The sequence below is a fragment of the Rhizophagus irregularis genome, chromosome 14 (assembly GCF_026210795.1).
Source record: "Rhizophagus irregularis chromosome 14, complete sequence".
In the NCBI taxonomy this organism is placed as follows: Eukaryota; Fungi; Glomeromycota; class Glomeromycetes; order Glomerales; family Glomeraceae; genus Rhizophagus; species Rhizophagus irregularis.
Window position 1 is genome coordinate 3,479,668 of NC_089442.1, and position 19,164 is coordinate 3,498,831.

Consider the following 19,164-nt stretch of genomic DNA (forward strand, 5'->3'; position numbering starts at 1 on the left):
AAAAATTAAATTAAAAATTTGGATTTTTTTTTATACATAAAATCTAAAACGACTATAAAAAAAAGTAGACGATGATGATGTAGCGAAAGGGTAAAAAAAAAAAGATTGTAAAAAAAAATAAAAAATTTTCGAATAAATTTATATTGCCAAAAATCATTTGAGCCACATTTGGGAAATGACTCCTCCTTTGCGCCGAATTGTACAACACACCCCCGCACACCAATTTATCTCGTGGAGTCCATCAATTTCCAAGTCTAGTTAATGGATACAAAGTAAATTTGTGTAAATTGCTGCGCGTACATATGAAACTCTTTATGTTTTCTCTTACGTAATGGTTTTTGGATGTGGCGTGAATTTTTTCATAATTACAAAATTAAGCCACTTTTTTGAAAGATGCTTTTACATCTATTTATTAAAAAAAGATAATTATCAATAAAACTAAAATGGAAAGATTAACTGCGAATCGGAAAAATTTTTTTGATAAAGTTGTAAGGCTGAGCAAATAAAATTATTTAGATTCTTTCATAACCCGGCCGTATCGGCTTTTAAAAAAAATTTTTTATAGAAAAAAAAATGATTGTTTTTTTTATGATGATCTTGTATAAATGTAGCAAAATTTTAAGGTAAACAATTGTAATATAGTTTGCCACCACAGGCGCGGTAAAATTATATATAACGGGAGTGACGTACTATTTATCACGAAAGGATATGCGATAAATAAACTACAATTAATCAAGTCACTATTAACTAACCTTAAATTTTGGGAGTTATTAAGAATAACATCATCATAATTAAAAATAAATAAATAAAAAAGTTATATATATATAATATATATTTATGTGTACTAAATATGAATTAATTAGATTTTATAATGAATACTAAATTAAAACTATATAATTAACTGATACAAACTTATGAAACAATTGCTTTAAAATAACTTTTCTTCCTCTATTTAAGTTAATTTTGCATACACCATCTTCATTATTTCTAGCTAACAACAATTGTTCCAACAATTCAACACTAATTTTTGTTGAATTTAATAAAGGATCTATTTGTCTTGTATGAATAATTGCTTTATGAAAATCATGATAAGATTTCTTTGACCATATACCTAATACAACACCTAATAAACATCCAATTGAAACCTACATTTTTTTTTTTTGAAAGAAAAGGAATTAATAACAATATTCATCTCTTTAAAAAATAGATACACTTTCATTTACCTTGATACGATTAGAAGAAACTGCACTAGCTGCTCTATTATTATAGAAAAATGCCAATGGAGCAATTGCAATACTGGCTCTAAAAAGAAAAATTTTTAAGTTAAATAATGTTGGATATAAATCATTCATAATTAAAATATTTAATAATATTTACATAGAACCATAAAATAAAAGACTAGAAGCTATCTTGGGAGTTTTCCATTTTTTAGTAGAATCATTTATTTTACGTTGTGTAATTTCAACTTCTCCTCGTAAACGTTTAACTAACGGATGAAGTTTCTCTAACGGTTCTATAAAATAAAATTTGATGGATTTTAGTTAATTATTACATTTTTTTTTAATAAAAAATAAAAAAAATAAAATATTTTTACCATCAAGATCAGTAAATTCTACTAGATTTAAAAGATAATTTTCTTCATGATCACGACTAACAGGAATTTTATCTTTGATTTCTCTGAGTTTTGGTTGAGCAACAAATGGAACCCAAGTAGGAATCTTAGATTCTCCATATAATTCATTAAGGTATGTTAAATTTCTTATAACTGTAAATAACCGATAAACAAGTACATCAAATGCTGTAAATTGCTATTAATAACGATAATAATTATTACTAATTATAATAAACTTTTTATAATTAACTAAATTATGGATTTAATTATAATTTACCTTAGAACTATCATCAAGACCATGATTTTCAATTAAAGAATTTAATACTTCAATAAATAATTTGCCAATTTCTTCATCAAAGTTATTACGAACTTCAAATACAACCACCTTCATAACAACATCGTGTACTTCACGATTAATTGTAACAATTGGACCAGGAAATAATTTTTCTAAAGCTGATTCGACTTCATCTTCTCGATGAATTTCATTAATAGCTGATTCCAAAGAATCTGGATCAACATCTTCATCAAAAGTTCTTAATTTTGTTGTATTAAGAATATTTCCAGTTCTTTCACATTTTGAATTACGTTCTATATTAATATATGATTTACTATCGAGTGGAACCCAATCTGCAAATCCATTAAGTGTTAAATCTTTAATAGTTTGTGAAGAACGAAGTTGTTCAATTACATCTCGATGTTTTTGTGATTTAAAAGATATCTTAACCTATCAAAATATAAAATTATGATTTTTTTTTTTTAAAAAAAAAAAGCAAATTTTAAAATCCATACCTTGACACTCTTAGCATTTGATTCTGGACTTGATTCTACTGCAATAAAAGATCCTTCCAAAGAACTTTCACTCGAACTATCAGATTTAGCAAATTCATCAAACGAAGTTACAGTTATAGAATCTTCACCTCCAATCGTTATGATAATTTCCTTACGTAATTCTTCATAAGACAACTAAAAAATTTTGATTTTTTTTTAATATTACGAAATAAGAAAAAAAAAAGGTCTTCCTATTTTAAAAAACTAAAGAAACTTACGTTTAAATTATAAATGCTAAATAACGCATATTGTTCAGTTTCTCCATTATTATTCTCAACATAATGAAATAAGTCATTATAAAAAATAATTGGTTTAATATTTCTTGCAGGACTACGAGTCGTCATTTAAAACTCTATATAAAAAGAAAAAAAAATAAAAAAAATAAAGTTTATGATGATTATGATGATTGAAAAAGATAAAAAGATAAGATACCTCAGTAATACCAGTTTATAGGATTACACGAATCGATCATATGATTATGATTATGGGAATTATTATAGCTGCGGTAATAAACATTTCCTCATGATTGCATATTGCATCACCCGACCAAGTTTTTTTCATGATGTTAACACGTAATAAACACAATATTTAATCTTTAACGAAACATCAAGTATGGATAAAACCCTTTAATTTCAAACATATTTTTTTTTTTCTATAATATAGTTTCATTTTAACGATTTTGACAAATTTTGTAAAACCATTCGATGATGGATCTAATAATTATATCACGAAAAAAGGTTTGAAAGAACAAACAAAACAAAAGTTATGAAACGCGTATCGGAAATAAAAAGGTAAGAAAATTATTCTGACTGCGGTAAAAAAAAAATTAATGATATATAACTAAATTCAGTAACAATGTAATTATCTTATCAATGCCATATTAATTCAATTATACAATTGAAATTTTTTTTGTCACTGTATCACTCAATATTAATTATTAAACTTTAAAATAATTCAGCTATTATTACTATTATTCATTATTTATTCCGTACCGTTATTTGAAATTTTTTTTTCTGTAATACAATGTAGTACTATGCTGACCTTCAACATCAGGTGAGAAAGAAAAAAATCGATTTTCCGAATTTTTTTTACATGACTTCTCATTTATAGGCATACATACACACAATAACAAGGTTTCTCTTTTTTTGGATTTAAAAGTAAATATATATTTATTTACTGTTACAAAGAAATCAGATGAAATTAGATGAAATTAACCTTTATATTTTGCACAGACGAAGATAAGAATGTTTTTTTTGAGATTATCTTTAATAAAAATGAAATGTTTATTTAATGCATCCATATTCTTAAAAAGTATTGACTATGAAGTTTAAAAATTTTAAAATTTTTTAAAAAAAAACGCGAATATCAAAAGAAGTAAAAAAGAGTTATTCTTAAATGATGATGACAGATGATTTTCGAACAATAGCAAGATCTGAAACACTTTAATCTCATTGAAAACAATATATAGAAATTCCCCCGCGTGCTACTAAAAAACCAAAGATTGTTTATCATCCCATATTAAATTTTAACCTTTTATAATGGGAATTTTTTTATTTTTTTTTATTTTAAAAAAAATAAAAAATCTTATAAACATTTTAAGAAAGAATCTCATTTGATCTTTATCTTTTATTCTCTGGCTAAAAAATACTAAATATGGCAAAAATTATTAAAAAAAGCACGGGAATTTGCGGAAAATGCCTAATTAACATGGTACATTTAAAAACAATCTTACATATGTCTTATGACGATTAATTTGTTGAAACCTGAAACAGGGGAAATTTTTTACTACTTTAACCCTTAATTTACTACTAAACTAGTTTGACCCTCGTTTCCTTAGTTTCAATGAACCACAAATTACTATTAAGTCACAAAGGGATAGCTTATGTTCAAATGTATTAAGTGGCGCAGTAACGATAAGCTTTACTTTTGTGCCATATAAAAAAAGTTTGTTTTTTTATGATTTCCTGTTTCGGAAATTAACATTATAACAAAAAAAAAAGCCTATAACTAGAGAACAATTCTATGTATATGTGGATATTGTTTATTTTATTATCCTAGCTTAGCAATCAAATGAATATATTTATTTATGCACTAAAATGAATTTTATTATATTTGAAAATTTATAAAAAAAAACCAAACTTAGACAAATCCTTATAAAAATAAAAAAAAAATTGGATCGTCCGCGCTGTTACTTTTAAAATTTTTTCTTTTTAAATTTTCTTCAAAAAAACAAAAAAAATAAAAAATAAATAAATAAATAAATAAAAATGAAAAGATTTTCTTCACCACTTACTTACAATTTTCAAAGTGGTATATTTGATATTGATAGGTTTCTTGATGAAACAAAATCAAAATCAAATAATAATAATTCTTCAACTACAATATCCGATAATAATAATAATAATAATAAATCATCTTTAAAATGGATTCCATATAATGAATTTAGTAATATTAAAGAAATTGGTAAAGGAGGATTTGGTGTTGTTTATGAAGCTATTTGGCATGACGCACCTGAACAGAAAATTGATCTAATTTGGAATAAGAAAAGAGTAGCTTTAAAAGTTTTACGTTATTCTACTAACGATGATCAAAGTACAGATTTCTTGAACGAGGTAAACTTAATATATATATATATTTCCTTTATAATTTCTTTATTTTCTTTATTTTCTTTATCTCATTTTCTTTTTCTATCATTTCATAATGTAATTTTAGCTGAAATTACATTATCGATGTATGGATTCAGGGAGGGTTCTTCCATGTTATGGAATAAGTCAAGAACCTCAAACAAATAATTATATATTAGTAATGCAATATGCAAGCGAAGGAAATTTAAGAAATTATCTTTCAACTTCTTTTGCAAGATTTGATTGGTGGAAAAAAGTAAATATGCTTCGTGATATCGTAATTGGTCTTCAATCTATTCATAACGAGGGTTTAGTTCATCACGATTTTCATAGTGGTAATATATTGCGTCATGGCTACGGCAATGATAGTAATAATTTAGATACTTATATATCAGATCTTGGATTATGTCACCCTGTAGATAAAAATCATACTAAATCAAAGGTTATTGGAGTTTTACCTTATTTAGCTCCTGAAGTTTTACGTGGTGAAAAATATACAAAAGCTGCTGATATTTATAGTCTTGGTATTATAATGTGGGAAATTACTACGAGTGATAAACCATTTTATGATCGTTCTCACGATAATCGATTGGCGATTGAAATTTGTTTAGGATTAAGACCAAAACTTATGCCCGGAACTCCTGAATGTTATGCTCAAGTAATGCAAAAATGTTGGAATGCAGACCCTTTGTCACGTCCAACCGCAGAAGAATTATTTGTAATGTTAAAACAATTTAAAGAAATATCAAATTATAGGACACAAATTGGTGAAGCAGAATTAATTCGTTTTGGTGTTATTGAAAATATTTTATCAACGAAAAGTCATAAATCGATACATCCTGAAGCTATTTATTCAAGTCGTTTATTAGAATTTTCTGATCTTCCTCAACCAAAAAATGCCGATCCTGTTTCAATTCCAACACCAAATGCTTATCGTCCAGGTAAGGTAAAATATATGTTTTTGTTTTCAATTTACAATTTATTTACCTTTTATTTATTTTACTTCAGTTCGACGTCGTGCAAATAGTGTAACATTTCATAATCGTCGTCCCAATAACAAACAAACAAATAGACGAAGTGTTCAAATTCAATCCGTATCGAGTACTTTTAACGAAAGACGGCATAGTAGATCATTTAGTAGTGACGAAGTTGCAGAAAGTGAGTAAATTTCAAATAAAATAAACAAAAATCTATATTGTAATTTTATCGTAGTAACAATATAATAATATATTATAATTATAAATTTAAATTTAGGTATGCGACGATTAAGTCTATCATTAGGACCTTCAAAAGGTATATATATATATATATAGTATTAATCCTTTTTTATTTTTACGATTAAAACTAATCGTTTAATTGTTTATCAATTAATTAGATTTAAATGCGATAAATGAGGAACTTTTCGAAGATTAATAATTAATTTTCCCCCCGTTTCAATTACAAATTTTCCACTTAATCTAAAAATATCTCCCTCCACCTTGTATAAATTATTTCTCATTCTTTGTCTATAATTCATTCTTAATAATGTATTATGTAAAAAAAAAGTATTTATTATTCAATATTATTTAATTTTTTTTTGGTTTTTTTTTTGTAAAATGTTTAATAAAAAATTTTTAATTAATTACCGTGTGTACTACGGGTTTTTTTTCATCCTTGCAATAGTGTTGGTGATTATTATGTATAATGTATAGCCGTGTAGCCGTTATGTTTCGGGTTAAATTAAGGAGTTAAACTGTTATCCCGAATGATCTGCAGCTCTACAACATGATTAATCAATGAGTTTACGCTATAAGCTAATCCTTTTTAAAGAAAAAAATCATCAAAAAAAATGTTTTAAAAGAAATGCTTTTTGACTTTTCCCACAATAATATCATTTTCCAAAACAAATATAATATAAAATTATTTTATACTGAAACAATGTCGCGAGATCAAAAAATCACAAAATATCCATTGTATCCGTTGTATCCGTTTCCAAAGAATGATTTAGAATTAGAACAAGATGCTAAATGTTCAAAACTTTTACATGAATTAATGAAAAAAGTTTGGGGTGGTAATTTTGTTTCTCCTATTGAACAAGAATTAAAGAATAAAAAAGATTTTAAAGTATTAGATGTAGGATGTGGTACTACATGCTCGTGGATTTTAGAACTTTCAAAAACATATCCGTTAGCAAAATTTATTGGATTAGATTTGTTAACACCTTTACTTCCTAAAGATTTTTCACAAAATAATTTACAATTTGTTCAAAGTGATATTTTAAAGGGTTTACCTTTCGAAGATGGGTCCATAGATTTTGTACATATGAGATGTCTTACAGCGGCATTCACTGAAAGACAATGGGAAGAAGTTGTTATTAAAGAATTAGTCAGAGTATGTAAACCAGGCGGATGGATAGAATTATTAGAGATTGATGTTGATGGAAAATCACTAGGACCAACATCTAAACGTATCATATCAGCTTGTAAGTTTTTTTACTTCTTCTTTTCATAGTTTTTTTTTTTTACTCTTTCAAAAAAAATTATTTTTTTTTCACGCTTAAAAAAAAAAAAGGCATGGCTAAGTTTGAAAATCGAGGAGTTAATGGGTTGATAAGCGAAGAAATCCCTGAATTCTTTGAATCTACAAATCAAGTTGAAATTTATGCGGAAGAAAAATATAGTCCCATCGGGAATTGGGGAGATGAACTTGGAAAATTAGTAAGTTTTTATATTTTATAATAATCTTTTTAAGAGGTTTTTTTATTTAAAAAAAAAATTAACCCTTTTTTTTTTTATACAATTAAAAAAAGGCTCTAGACTTTTTTGTTTCAATATTTAGTTCTTCAGATGAGTTAATTGAATGGATAAAAGTAAGTAAAGAAGAATATGAACATATGATAGCTCAATACATAAAGGAAGTTGAAATTTATCGTTCATATTTTATCAATATCAAATTTTATTGTCAGAAAATTACGTCATAGTCATCATAGTATAATGTATTTTTAAAAATTTTTTTATAGTTAATCATTTAGATAACGCGTATGACATATTAAATAAACTTTTAAATAAAAATTATTTGATATTTTATATTACCATATTTATTATTTCTCCTTTTAAATAAATCAATCATTAATGGTTGGTATAATCAATCATAAATGGTATAATCAATCATAAGTGGTATAATCAATCATTAAATGGTATACTAAATGGGGTGGTTAAAAAATTTTTTTTTTTACTTTAGTTCCCAGAATTTTTTTTTTATTTTTGGGACCAGTTAGGGAAATTATAATTATATATACTTTTGCATATGAAAACTAATAAAAGAGATAGGACAAATTTGGGCGTAAAAAGAAAAAAGATTTTTTTTTTTTTTTTTTTTTTTTTTTTTTTATCCCTCCTTTATAAATAATTGAAACCGAATATACAGTATATGTTTCATTCTCATTTCTCAAAAAAAAAAAAAAAATTTATTAATAATCCAAATAGTCAGCAACAATAATAAATTATTTACATGTTATTATAATTATGTCATCAATTGTATATTTATATAAATTTATACTTTTTTTATTTACCATAGAAAGAAATAATGAAAAGAAAGTAGACCTTGCATACGAATAATAATGCGCCAAAACCAATTTTTTTTTTTTAATCACAATATCACAAAAAAAAATTTTTAATTTACGGATAATGATTATTACGGAAACTTGTCTCGTTAAACAGGACATGTATAACTATATTACGTAATTGATATTTTTGAAATTCCTATTGTTAATGGAGTAACCGCGGAGCGCTTCCGCTATCTACTGATTATCGATCACAGTTATGGGGAATGCTTATGTGTGACGAACCAAAGGAATCATGTAATTCATATTGAAAACGTAGATTAAATGAATCGTTTCCGCAAATTAAATTAAAAAGAATTCTTGTTATTCTTATTGTATTTAATTTATTTAAACATAATTTAAACATATTTTCATAATAGTATATTGATTTATTCTTTTATGTTCTTAATTGAGAAATTTAAAAATAGTACCGCAACAAAACCTTATTTTTTTTTTATCTTGGATTTTCCGTAATACATAAAAAATTTTTTCTTCATGCATAATTTTCTGTGTATACTTTCCTTATTTTTTTTTTAAAAAAAATTCCTTAAAATAAAAATTTTCTTATGTAATGATCTATATTTTTAAGAGGAGGAAGTGGAGTGAATTCTATTACGAAACCACTCCTTGAGGGATGTACGACGATGATATTTTAGTATTTTATATATCGCCGCATCATGTTGGAATGATACCTCAATTCCAAGTTTATGAAGAAAGATGCTGCACCCTGGATAGAGTATACGCGGAAGCGGTCTAGCAGATACAATTCCAGATAAGCGCAATTGATTATTAATTTCGAATTCACTTATGTCCGCTGGCATATGTAAATTTAATGGAGCACCTATATTAAATGTGTAATGTAAAAAAAAAGAAAGTCAATTTCTTTCCACAATTATTCGATAAATTATTAAATAATAATTACCATTGTTTGCAACTTGATATACATGCCCTAAGAATGTATGCGCGACAAAATCTCCGACCACATAATTTCTATTGAGTTCAATTTCTTTTGATACTATAGCTTCAACTACCAATTGAGCCAAGTCTTCTTTGACCGTAATATTTATGAAAATATATTGACTTGGACTATTAAATGCGGTCGTAATTGTTGAGATATCATGTTTAAGGACTTCTTCATCAAAGATACCAACTTGAAATAAAATCCAACGCATTCCATCAGGTTGATTCTTATTTATAGATCGAAGATATTTATGTAATCTTGTTCTAGGACATTTTTTGTCTTTTACATATGTTTCACTATAAGAGAGTAAAAGGGATTTTTGATAATTTTGTAATTATTATTTACTACATATATAACCTTAATAATTAAACTTACAGTTCCATCCCAGCGTCCCATGTAATAAACAAGGCAACTCCTTGTTGTATGCAAGCGTTAACAAGCATCTCTTGTTTTTCATAATTATTATATAGAAGACTTATTACTATTGTTGTTGAACCTTTATTATAAAGAAAATGTTAAAAAAGTTTTCTTTAGGTACGAAAAAGTTGATGAATTGATGAAATTATAAAAATTCTTACTAGATAAGTGGTCCTGCATTTCCCAAGAACCTGGCACTTTAATCGCGTCTATATTGGCTTCCGCATACTATATAAAGTAGTAGTAAAGAAGGATATTAATTAAAATTAAAAACATAAAAGAAGATAAAAGAAGAAATAATAAATAAATAAATAAATATAAATAAATAAAATTTGTATATATATATATTTATATGTTTTTATTTTAATTTTTTTTCTTTATTTTTTTCTTGTAGCTTACTTTTGTTTGGTCGGGAGGATAGGATAAACGAATTTTTTTGGCACCATAATTTTTTAATTTGCTAGCAATTTGCGATGACAGTCGAATATCATCATTACAGACCAAAAAAATTTCGGTTTCGCTGATGTCAATTGGTAATTTCACCACGTGCCTTTCTGGAGACTCACTGCCGCCATGAAGAGCCTGAATTCTTGGTGTCATACAATCGCCAGAGGTCGTAGTTTATCCGAATTTTTTTTTTTATTTTGATAATTATAAGCTATATATAAAAAAAAAAAAAATTTATCACAAGAGGCGATTATAATTCAATGGCTGTGCTTCTCCTTTGTAGACACGTTCAGTTGAAATCGACCAAAATTTTTTATTGTATCAGCAAAAAAATCATACCCATTATTAAAGGGTTTAAATAAGAACCTCATCAATGCCGAATATTTTTAGTTTTTAGACTTTTAAAAAAACTTATTAGTTCTAATGAAGCGTCCCCTGAAAAAATAATTTCCATGCCAATTACATCTCAAAGGCACAGAACAAACAAATAACACGATAACATGCAAAAAAGGTTTTATCACATATCACGAGGGTAGATCTACATGCGGCGGTAAGGCGGTAAACATTTTTTTGAATTGCTTTCAAGGTAAATTTATTTTAAAGTTCAATTTTACCCGAATGTGAAGATATGAATATAACTCCGAATATATTTAAATATTTGTAATATCTATTGACATTAATAAAAAAAAAAATGCTTATAACGCGATAATTAATTTGATTGGGTCCATTATTTTCTTATTTTGAAGAAAGAAAATAGGACACGTATTCATTAGAAAAACTAAAACTCTCAAGGCTAAGGGACAATATTTCAAACGTAATATTTTGTAAGTAATACTTCCTTTATTATATTATTATGGTAAATTGTTAATCTTCATTGCAGGTTTGTTTAGAAGTTGGGCGTCATAGTATCATTTGTAATTCAAAATATAAGACTTTACCCATTTTTAATAATTTAATAACGCCTTTGTTAACCTGTTGTCTTTTATTTAAAGAAATATATTTGATACAAACCTTTTTTCCTAATATATAATTTCATTCTTTGAATGGAATGAAAATGTTAAAGCAAATCCTATTTAAGTTAATTAATAGATTTTTCTTATTAGAAGATACAAGAAAATGAATAAATGCATGTTAAAGCATACATTATAAAGAATAAAAATTACACAAATTTTTTTTTTTTTTTTTTTTTTTTTAAATAGAAAATTTTGATTTTCGTTATTCAAAATATTGTTAAAAGTATATGCAAATCATTTCCAAATTACGTAAGATAAAATGCGGATTAAATAATAATTTGAAGTGAAAATCAAAACTTTAATTTGTTGTACTATAACTATTTAGATTTCATTCATTACTTCAAAGTTTTCATTGAATTTGATTATTTAAGCATAGTTTTATTGATTGATCAAAATATGGAATATGAAAATATGATATATGTTTAAAATGTTAAAATTTTCTTATTAAAATATTTTTTTTTTTTTTTGCTTTTTTTTTTAATTATTATCGTATTTCATATACATTTATTATGTTTGTAGAAATTATATTATGTATTTTTCTTCTTATATTAATCTAAATAGTTTGAATTTTATTTTTAATCTAGGGATCAAAAAGTCGAATTTTATTTTCATCTCAATTCTTAACGTCTGTCTTAATTAAAATATTCTGATGACATTTTATATAAATAAAATCGATATAATGTATATTAATTATAATTTTTTAAATATTTACTAAAAAATCAAATACGTTTGAAAAAGTTATCTATTAATGAATTAATTTGTATAAATGTAGTTGAACTCATAATTAATTCATTTTATTTTCAAAATTGGAAGGCAACCAGCCAACCTTGATTATAATCAGTTTAATGTAATCGAAGTTGATTTATAAATTTATATATAATATATTTATAATACTAAATAAAGATTTATATTTATACTACATAAATCTCATTGAAATAATTATATATAATTATAGCTTATTTTTAAAAACTAGAATTGATATTTAGTATACATAATATATAAACTTAATTTTTTTATATCACTTATATTTTTCCACAATAAATTAAGAAAAATGCATAGAGTCACAAGTACCACTACCGTATGCCCCTATAACCAAAAACAAAATCCAAATATAAATAAAACATCAATTTCTACTTTTGTAATAAAACAATGACATGTTCCTATATCAGAGCACCCGTATGGATGTCTTCGCTATTTATATAATTTCCTTCTTTCTTCCAACATTATAATCACCAGTCCTCTGTCATCCCGTCCATACCAAATACACCTTCGTTCTACATATGGAAAGATTTTGACTAATTTAGTTCTATCCATATGCCAGATCCGAACCTTCTTGATGTTGAATGGAATTGCAAATATCCATTCACATATCTGAAACCTCTTCCGACCCATAATCCAGCAATTATCCACAAGACCACAAAAACTCTCCCACCTTATGTTCAGAAATTTTTTTACGTTAAACACGTTGAGTCTCTTTATGCTAACTTGTTTCTTAGAAAACAACAATTTTAAAATGGCCTCAAGTAAGACTCAACTCACTTTTTTTGCTATTTTGTTATTTTATTGTTTTCCTTTATTAAAAATGATACTAACACTCTTTCTTTTAATTTCTATCATCCACTTTATTCCCTTTTCATTTTCTATATCCATTTCACTCCCTTTTCGTTCATTTTCTATCATTCATTTCGCTCATTTTTGTTTTTTATTATTTCATCATCCTCTTCGCTTCCATTTCCCTTTGCTCCCTTTTTGTTTTTCATCATCCCCTTCGCTCCAATTTCGGTTTTCACATTGTCCCTTTAATTCACTTTCCATTATTCATCATCCATTTCATCCCTTTTTTACATATTTCTTTTCCATCATAAAAATTGTTAATCGAATATTATTAATTGATAAATTAACTGAATTATAAAGGATTATATATCTTGTACATTACTATAGGGGATTAAATGGTTAGTGGATGGGTATGGGGATAGATTAATCAACATATTTCAGTTATGAAAATAGATGAAGAAGTACTAATTATTATCACTATTTTCAAATATAATTCTGGTTTAATAAAATTTATTACCTCAGTATACTAATATTTCTATCCATATTAACAATTTTTGACCTGCCAGACCTATTTCTTTAATATTCAATGTATAATATAACTTTATTTAAAAAAAAAAATAATAAATAATAAATAGAAAATCTTTTTTAACAAAATTATAACTCTCATTTAACAATTAAATTGTTTTATTTATATATCTAATCATTAGATATTACCGGTCGAATGATTGTACGATTACAATGATTTGAGTATATAGTAAAATAATAAATAATCTATATATTTTATCATAAATTCTCTTTTCACATTACTACATTGACGAAAGAAATATATCCCATCCGTCATCCGATCTGGTCAGATCGGATGATCTGTTTCATCCGTCCGTCAGATTACTTTTTTAAAAAAACTTTTTTTCAGGTTTATTTTTTTTATATGTAATGACTTTGGAGATGTTATGTTTTTGTTTTTTTTTTTAATTAAGTCAGTCTATTTTTGTTTTTTGTAGGAATTATTGAAGCGAGTAAAAACGGATAAATAGGATAGAGTATTAGCATAGAACTATCATGTACTACGGGCAAAGTCTATTTATTTTTTGTATATATTAATAACCCTTATAATTGTGATATTTCACTTTTACAGTATTCATATTCAGAGATACATTATTTTTTTACACATTGCTAAATTCTTTGCCTCGGAATAATGCAATAGATTTCATATAAAAATTTGCAAAAATCTTTGGTAAAGATAGTTTTGAAAAATTTAATAGAATAGAAAAAGAATTATACGAGTGAGAATACATTAGAAATTCAATAGGTAGTGAAGAAAAAATTAATTTGTGATTATTATTATTCTAGCAATTATTTAGCATGATAAAAACGATAAAAAATAATATGAATTTAAAATAATTATTAACTTAAACACTAAAAGCACCAAATTCCTCAACGACATCTATCTGCCCTTTTCTGGGAATTAAAATTGAATACGCCCGCCAACATCCGCCGTTCACGTTACATGATTAGACCAAGCGTTCCTTCCAAAGACCGTAATTGCGTTGGCCAAGTTTTGACGAGTATCAAACGCAAAAGCGCAGTCTGATGGAATTCCAACTTCAGGAAATTGGGTACAACCTGGTTGGATTCTGATTACTAATCAGAAAAAAATAGGATTGAGAAACGTTCTTGCGTTAATTCCATTGTCGTCCCACTTTATTAAAAGTAGTGGGTCCTTATAAACGTCATTGTCGCCATATTGTTCTCCTTTGTGTTTATTACGGACATATCGTAAAGAATATTTTGAGAAGTTATATCCAAATCTTTCGAGGAATGGAATGTTATCAACCTGTAGGTGCTTGAAATAGCTTCTTTAATATTTCTTTGAAAACATTGCGAAAACTTTTAGTTGGGAAAAACTGTCACTTAGAGAGAGAAAGAGCTTACTTAAAAAGAGCATATTTATGTATATTAAACTCGCAATGATTCATTGGAATGATTAATTGATTTATATTAAAAAAAAGTGAAGTGTAACTGTGAAACAGATTGTGTAGTTAAACTGTATTTTTTTGGTTAGAAGATCAAATAAAAGACAATTGTCGTAATTACTGGATATTTGCCCAAACCATGTAATATAATTATTGCATCTAATCATTCCCAAATTTGAACACTGATAATTATAATCATTAAAAATATTTCGTTAGAAAATTACGCAATGGATTACGATTTACGCAATGGATAAAACGAAATAAATTTTTTGTAAAAAAAATTGAATAAACATTACATATTTATATTGGATAATAAAATTTAGCGAGAAAACATTTCTAACTATCCAATTTTATCATATCAAATGAAACAACGCCCGTTGGTGTTACGAATTTCTCAGTCTACTATGACAAAAGTTGTAACGAATAGAATATTACTTCATGTATCATGGGCTAGTCCCGATTTGTCATTGTGTATCACGCTACCGCAAAAGTATCATTCTTGATAGACATGAGGTATTATTCTTGATAGACTTTACTGTAAAATATATTATGCATATCAAGATTCTCCTGCATATCTATCAAGAATGATATTTTTGCCACGCTACCGCAAAAATTATCTTTTTGACCTTGTACGAACATCCTTTTTTGACCCTCTTATATGTAATACAGTATATGCGGGTCAAAAAAATAACACGAAGAGGGTCAAAAAGGTAATTTTTACCACGCTACCATTATGGTTCGTCATGAAAATGGCGATCTTTTGAGATTTTTGGAAAATAAAGTTAATTTTTAGTCAAAGAATAGAGCTGCTCTAGTTAAAAAAGTTTACAATTTTGCAAATCAGAGTGTTTTTTTTCTTATCAACAAGAGAGTTGATTTCATATCAAATTGAAACAATATTAAAATCATTAAGATTATCTATTCATTACACATCGACATGATATCAATATTTTTTAACTATTTTTGGGACTCAATTACTTAAATAAACATTAAAAAGACAATAAGAACCAAGCTAATTGTTTTTTTTTGATCGAGATTCGGGTCAAATATTTATGAAAAAAGTAGATTCTAATTAATCCGATGGGTCTGTTAAACCAGGAAAGTTCACCAATTTTCATAATGGAGGTACTAAAAAAAAGAAGAAACGACGCCGTAAGTTCTCCTGTAAATACAGGGAAAAAATTACGAAATTAATCGCTACAGCTCCCCGACTTGGATCAGAATCTAAGTCACGTATCACTGGATGATGGGCGTCCTTATCTTACGGGGGGTGTACAATCTTAACGTACACCTGGTGGCCCGAGTTTAGGAGTTATGCACGTGCACATGCGTTAATTCCGGCCAGTTCCGTACGTTAATATCGTACGCCTCCAGTGTATGTAAGGAACCCTGGATGATCTTCAATTCATCATGTGATTATACGGATCATCACAAGTAAAAAAAAATATTTTAAATACGGATTGATAGGGCTCCGATGGGTTTTTCTTGTTTTTTTTTCTAAAAATTTGATTAACTAGCGTAGTCATAGTTCAAACGAAGGGTGTGGTCCTGTCTTGATGGATGAAAGTTAGAGATCTACAGTGGTGGCGGAAAAAACTGACGATTTTTTAAAGAAAAAATTGGCCAACTAATTTGATTTCTTTATATCACCAAAGCAAAATAAGATGTAATTAGTTTGTTTATATCATAAATATAAAATAAATAATAGTTTAGCTGTCAAAACTTCAGTATAATGGTTATGGTTATATTTAAAGAATGTTATGATCTAATTAAGATTTTATGAAAAGGTAAAGTTTGTAAAGTTATAATGCTTCAAAAACTATACATGAAGTGAAATTAAAACCTAAATTAAAGTTAAAATGGTCAAAATTACGTCATATTACATGATTTTCAAATGATCATAAAAGAACATAAATTTTCAAACTATAATTATTTCGTCAATATTATAGCTACAGATATGAATACATATCTTTAGAATCCTCTCGATGAGATGAATCTTATCATATAAAAATCATTTAAATGCAATCAGCAGATCCTGTAATAATAAGCAAAACATCTATATCTTTAAACAATGATAGTACTGTCAATATTAATGCTATCGCTATGATCTTATCATCATTTGAATCATCTTAAATAGGTCTTTCAAATGAGCTATAGATCATTAAATTTGGATGATTAGAAGCTGATATATCCTCAAACCACTTTTGTTATTTTTTATGATAATTGAAGATAGTCATTTAACATTTTAATTTGACTTAGATTCAACTATTTTGACTTTTGAGAGTTAAGATCGAATTAATTTTATCCATTTTGATCATTTTGAAAATCGATATTAACTTAATTTTGGCTTCATATATAGACAACATCTTAAAATCTTAAGTGACACAGTAAATAATAAAGAAAAATGCTAATATTTTGACATTTTGACATATTATTCCTTATCTATTGCACTTAGAAACGTCTTGATGAGACGATTCCGATAATCTATATTTTAATCACTAAATGTGGAAAAATATCATAAGTAAATAAAGGTATTAATAGGAATTTATGCTCTTAATTTAATAAAATTCATATTTAAACTATAGAATTATTAATAGAGAGTGAAGATGACATGATATATTAATAAGTATTGATACCCTTAAAAAATGTACTGTAACCTACAAAAATCACAAAAATCACATGAGACAATTCCCATTAATTTTTTCCGCCACCACTGTACATATAGACTGTACTACGGTGCTAAATACACGTTATTTGTAATAGACTTTAAAATAAATAAATAAAATAAATAAAGTTTCTTAACTCATACTACTTACTTTTCTCTAAATGTCCGAGTCAAACACTACACGAAATATGGCTTCCATTCTGCCAAATCTTTATTATGAAGGTGAGCTGTCACTTTTACGTCAGCTATATATCCTATAACTTCCGAAATGCAGAGTTTGACATATTTTGGATGCAAGAAAAAATCCAAATCTCTATCAACAACAAGATCGAGCACATACATAGTTAGCTACTGAGTTGTACTTTCTCTCCAGGGCATTTGATAAAAAAGTGTAGAAAGACGCTATCGTTACAGAAACAACTAAATGCTAGTTTATGTGAAAGAGAGAGCGTCAGACAAGACTTGTCAGCTTATAACTACGCCCTCGGTGCTTTCAGGAAGGGTTGAGTGCTTACTAACCTGATGGGGAGGAGAAACGCGATGGTTTTACTCACTTTGTGATTCTTTCATGTATACACTCTACTTACAGACATGTACAAAAAATATTGCTGTAGATTTCCAAATATCTAACTGTTCTTATTTATTTATCTAACAATGTAGAATAAATCGTCAGAAATCAATAATATTATCTGGAACTGGGGTAAAGAGATTACGGAGTCCAAAGTTCGCTTATCACTCAGCGAACTATTAGCTTAGGTGAACAAAAAATGAGATCATATTATTATAAATGTTGCAATGATTTGCTTATTATTTGATTTCCTCTAACTTCCAGATGAATGTCAAGACAGCTCTTGTTGGTGATTTAGAAAGTTAAAGGTATTTTTTTAAAGATTTTTTCTTATGGTCATCTCTAATTTTAATTTTGTTTATATAAAGTTCCTCTGTGCACACGACTACTTCTAGATATGAACCAAATAAAGATATAAATCAGGTTAATAGGTACCAACTTCAAGATAAAGAGAATCACAAGAATACTATAGCTGGTAGTATGTTGCAATATGAACAGCTTATCGTAATAGGTCGTGTGCTGACTTGAAGAGAAAATTTTCAACAAGTAAAATGCGTAGAAAATTAGACTAGGCAAGTTCAAGTTCCCATAGACCATAGTGCACCGGTAGAAAGTGATATGGTGTAGATTGCGACAGAGTGTAGTTTTTTGCTGATGAGGATTTATTGAGTATTATCTAAACTGCTAACCCCAAGATGGATCTGGAAATAGTTGTGGATACGTGTAAGTACTATTGGGATATTTAGGATATTCACGTGCCGATTCTATCAAAGTTTTATAGCGCAACAACCTTTCTCTTCATAATACTTTCCAAGATGAAGGTTCTTTTTTGTTTGAAGGCGCGTTAGTATTGTACCTACCATTCCAAACCAGCCTTCACCTTCAGTAGTTTGAAGTTTAATTTTAAAATAAATATAAGTCT

The 19,164-nt window shown here is 26.9% G+C and overlaps 5 protein-coding genes across 5 annotated transcripts; 3 read left to right on the forward strand and 2 right to left on the reverse strand.

Moving 5' to 3' along the window:
• Positions 1-816: 816 nt before the first annotated feature.
• On the reverse strand, positions 817-2,784 carry OCT59_006446 (uncharacterized protein; the record flags this gene model as incomplete). The annotated part of the gene is made up of 7 exons (XM_025321445.2): positions 817-1,145; positions 1,224-1,302; positions 1,378-1,513; positions 1,595-1,808; positions 1,890-2,336; positions 2,402-2,575; positions 2,659-2,784. The coding sequence occupies 7 exons, from the start codon at positions 2,782-2,784 to the stop codon at positions 879-881; spliced, it is 1,443 nt and encodes a 480-aa protein (XP_025168893.1). The 3' UTR covers positions 817-878.
• Positions 2,785-4,707: 1,923 nt separating this feature from the next.
• Positions 4,708-6,477, forward strand: OCT59_006447 (uncharacterized protein; the record flags this gene model as incomplete). Its single annotated transcript, XM_066141267.1, has 7 exons — positions 4,708-5,052; positions 5,153-5,399; positions 5,532-5,588; positions 5,676-6,005; positions 6,073-6,222; positions 6,319-6,357; positions 6,440-6,477. The coding sequence occupies 7 exons, from the start codon at positions 4,708-4,710 to the stop codon at positions 6,475-6,477; spliced, it is 1,206 nt and encodes a 401-aa protein (XP_065998073.1).
• A 504-nt stretch (positions 6,478-6,981) lies between these two features.
• Positions 6,982-8,023, forward strand: OCT59_006448 (uncharacterized protein; the record flags this gene model as incomplete). Its single annotated transcript, XM_066141268.1, has 3 exons — positions 6,982-7,525; positions 7,615-7,760; positions 7,853-8,023. The coding sequence occupies 3 exons, from the start codon at positions 6,982-6,984 to the stop codon at positions 8,021-8,023; spliced, it is 861 nt and encodes a 286-aa protein (XP_065998074.1).
• A 1,205-nt stretch (positions 8,024-9,228) lies between these two features.
• On the reverse strand, positions 9,229-10,622 carry OCT59_006449 (uncharacterized protein; the record flags this gene model as incomplete). The annotated part of the gene is made up of 5 exons (XM_025321441.2): positions 9,229-9,485; positions 9,567-9,901; positions 9,981-10,101; positions 10,184-10,250; positions 10,422-10,622. The coding sequence occupies 5 exons, from the start codon at positions 10,620-10,622 to the stop codon at positions 9,229-9,231; spliced, it is 981 nt and encodes a 326-aa protein (XP_025168888.2).
• A 7,268-nt stretch (positions 10,623-17,890) lies between these two features.
• On the forward strand, positions 17,891-18,770 carry OCT59_006450 (uncharacterized protein; the record flags this gene model as incomplete). The annotated part of the gene is made up of 5 exons (XM_066141269.1): positions 17,891-17,896; positions 18,335-18,342; positions 18,399-18,430; positions 18,507-18,531; positions 18,611-18,770. 5 exons carry the CDS (start codon positions 17,891-17,893, stop codon positions 18,768-18,770), a joined length of 231 nt encoding a protein of 76 aa, XP_065998075.1.
• Positions 18,771-19,164: the final 394 nt, after the last annotated feature.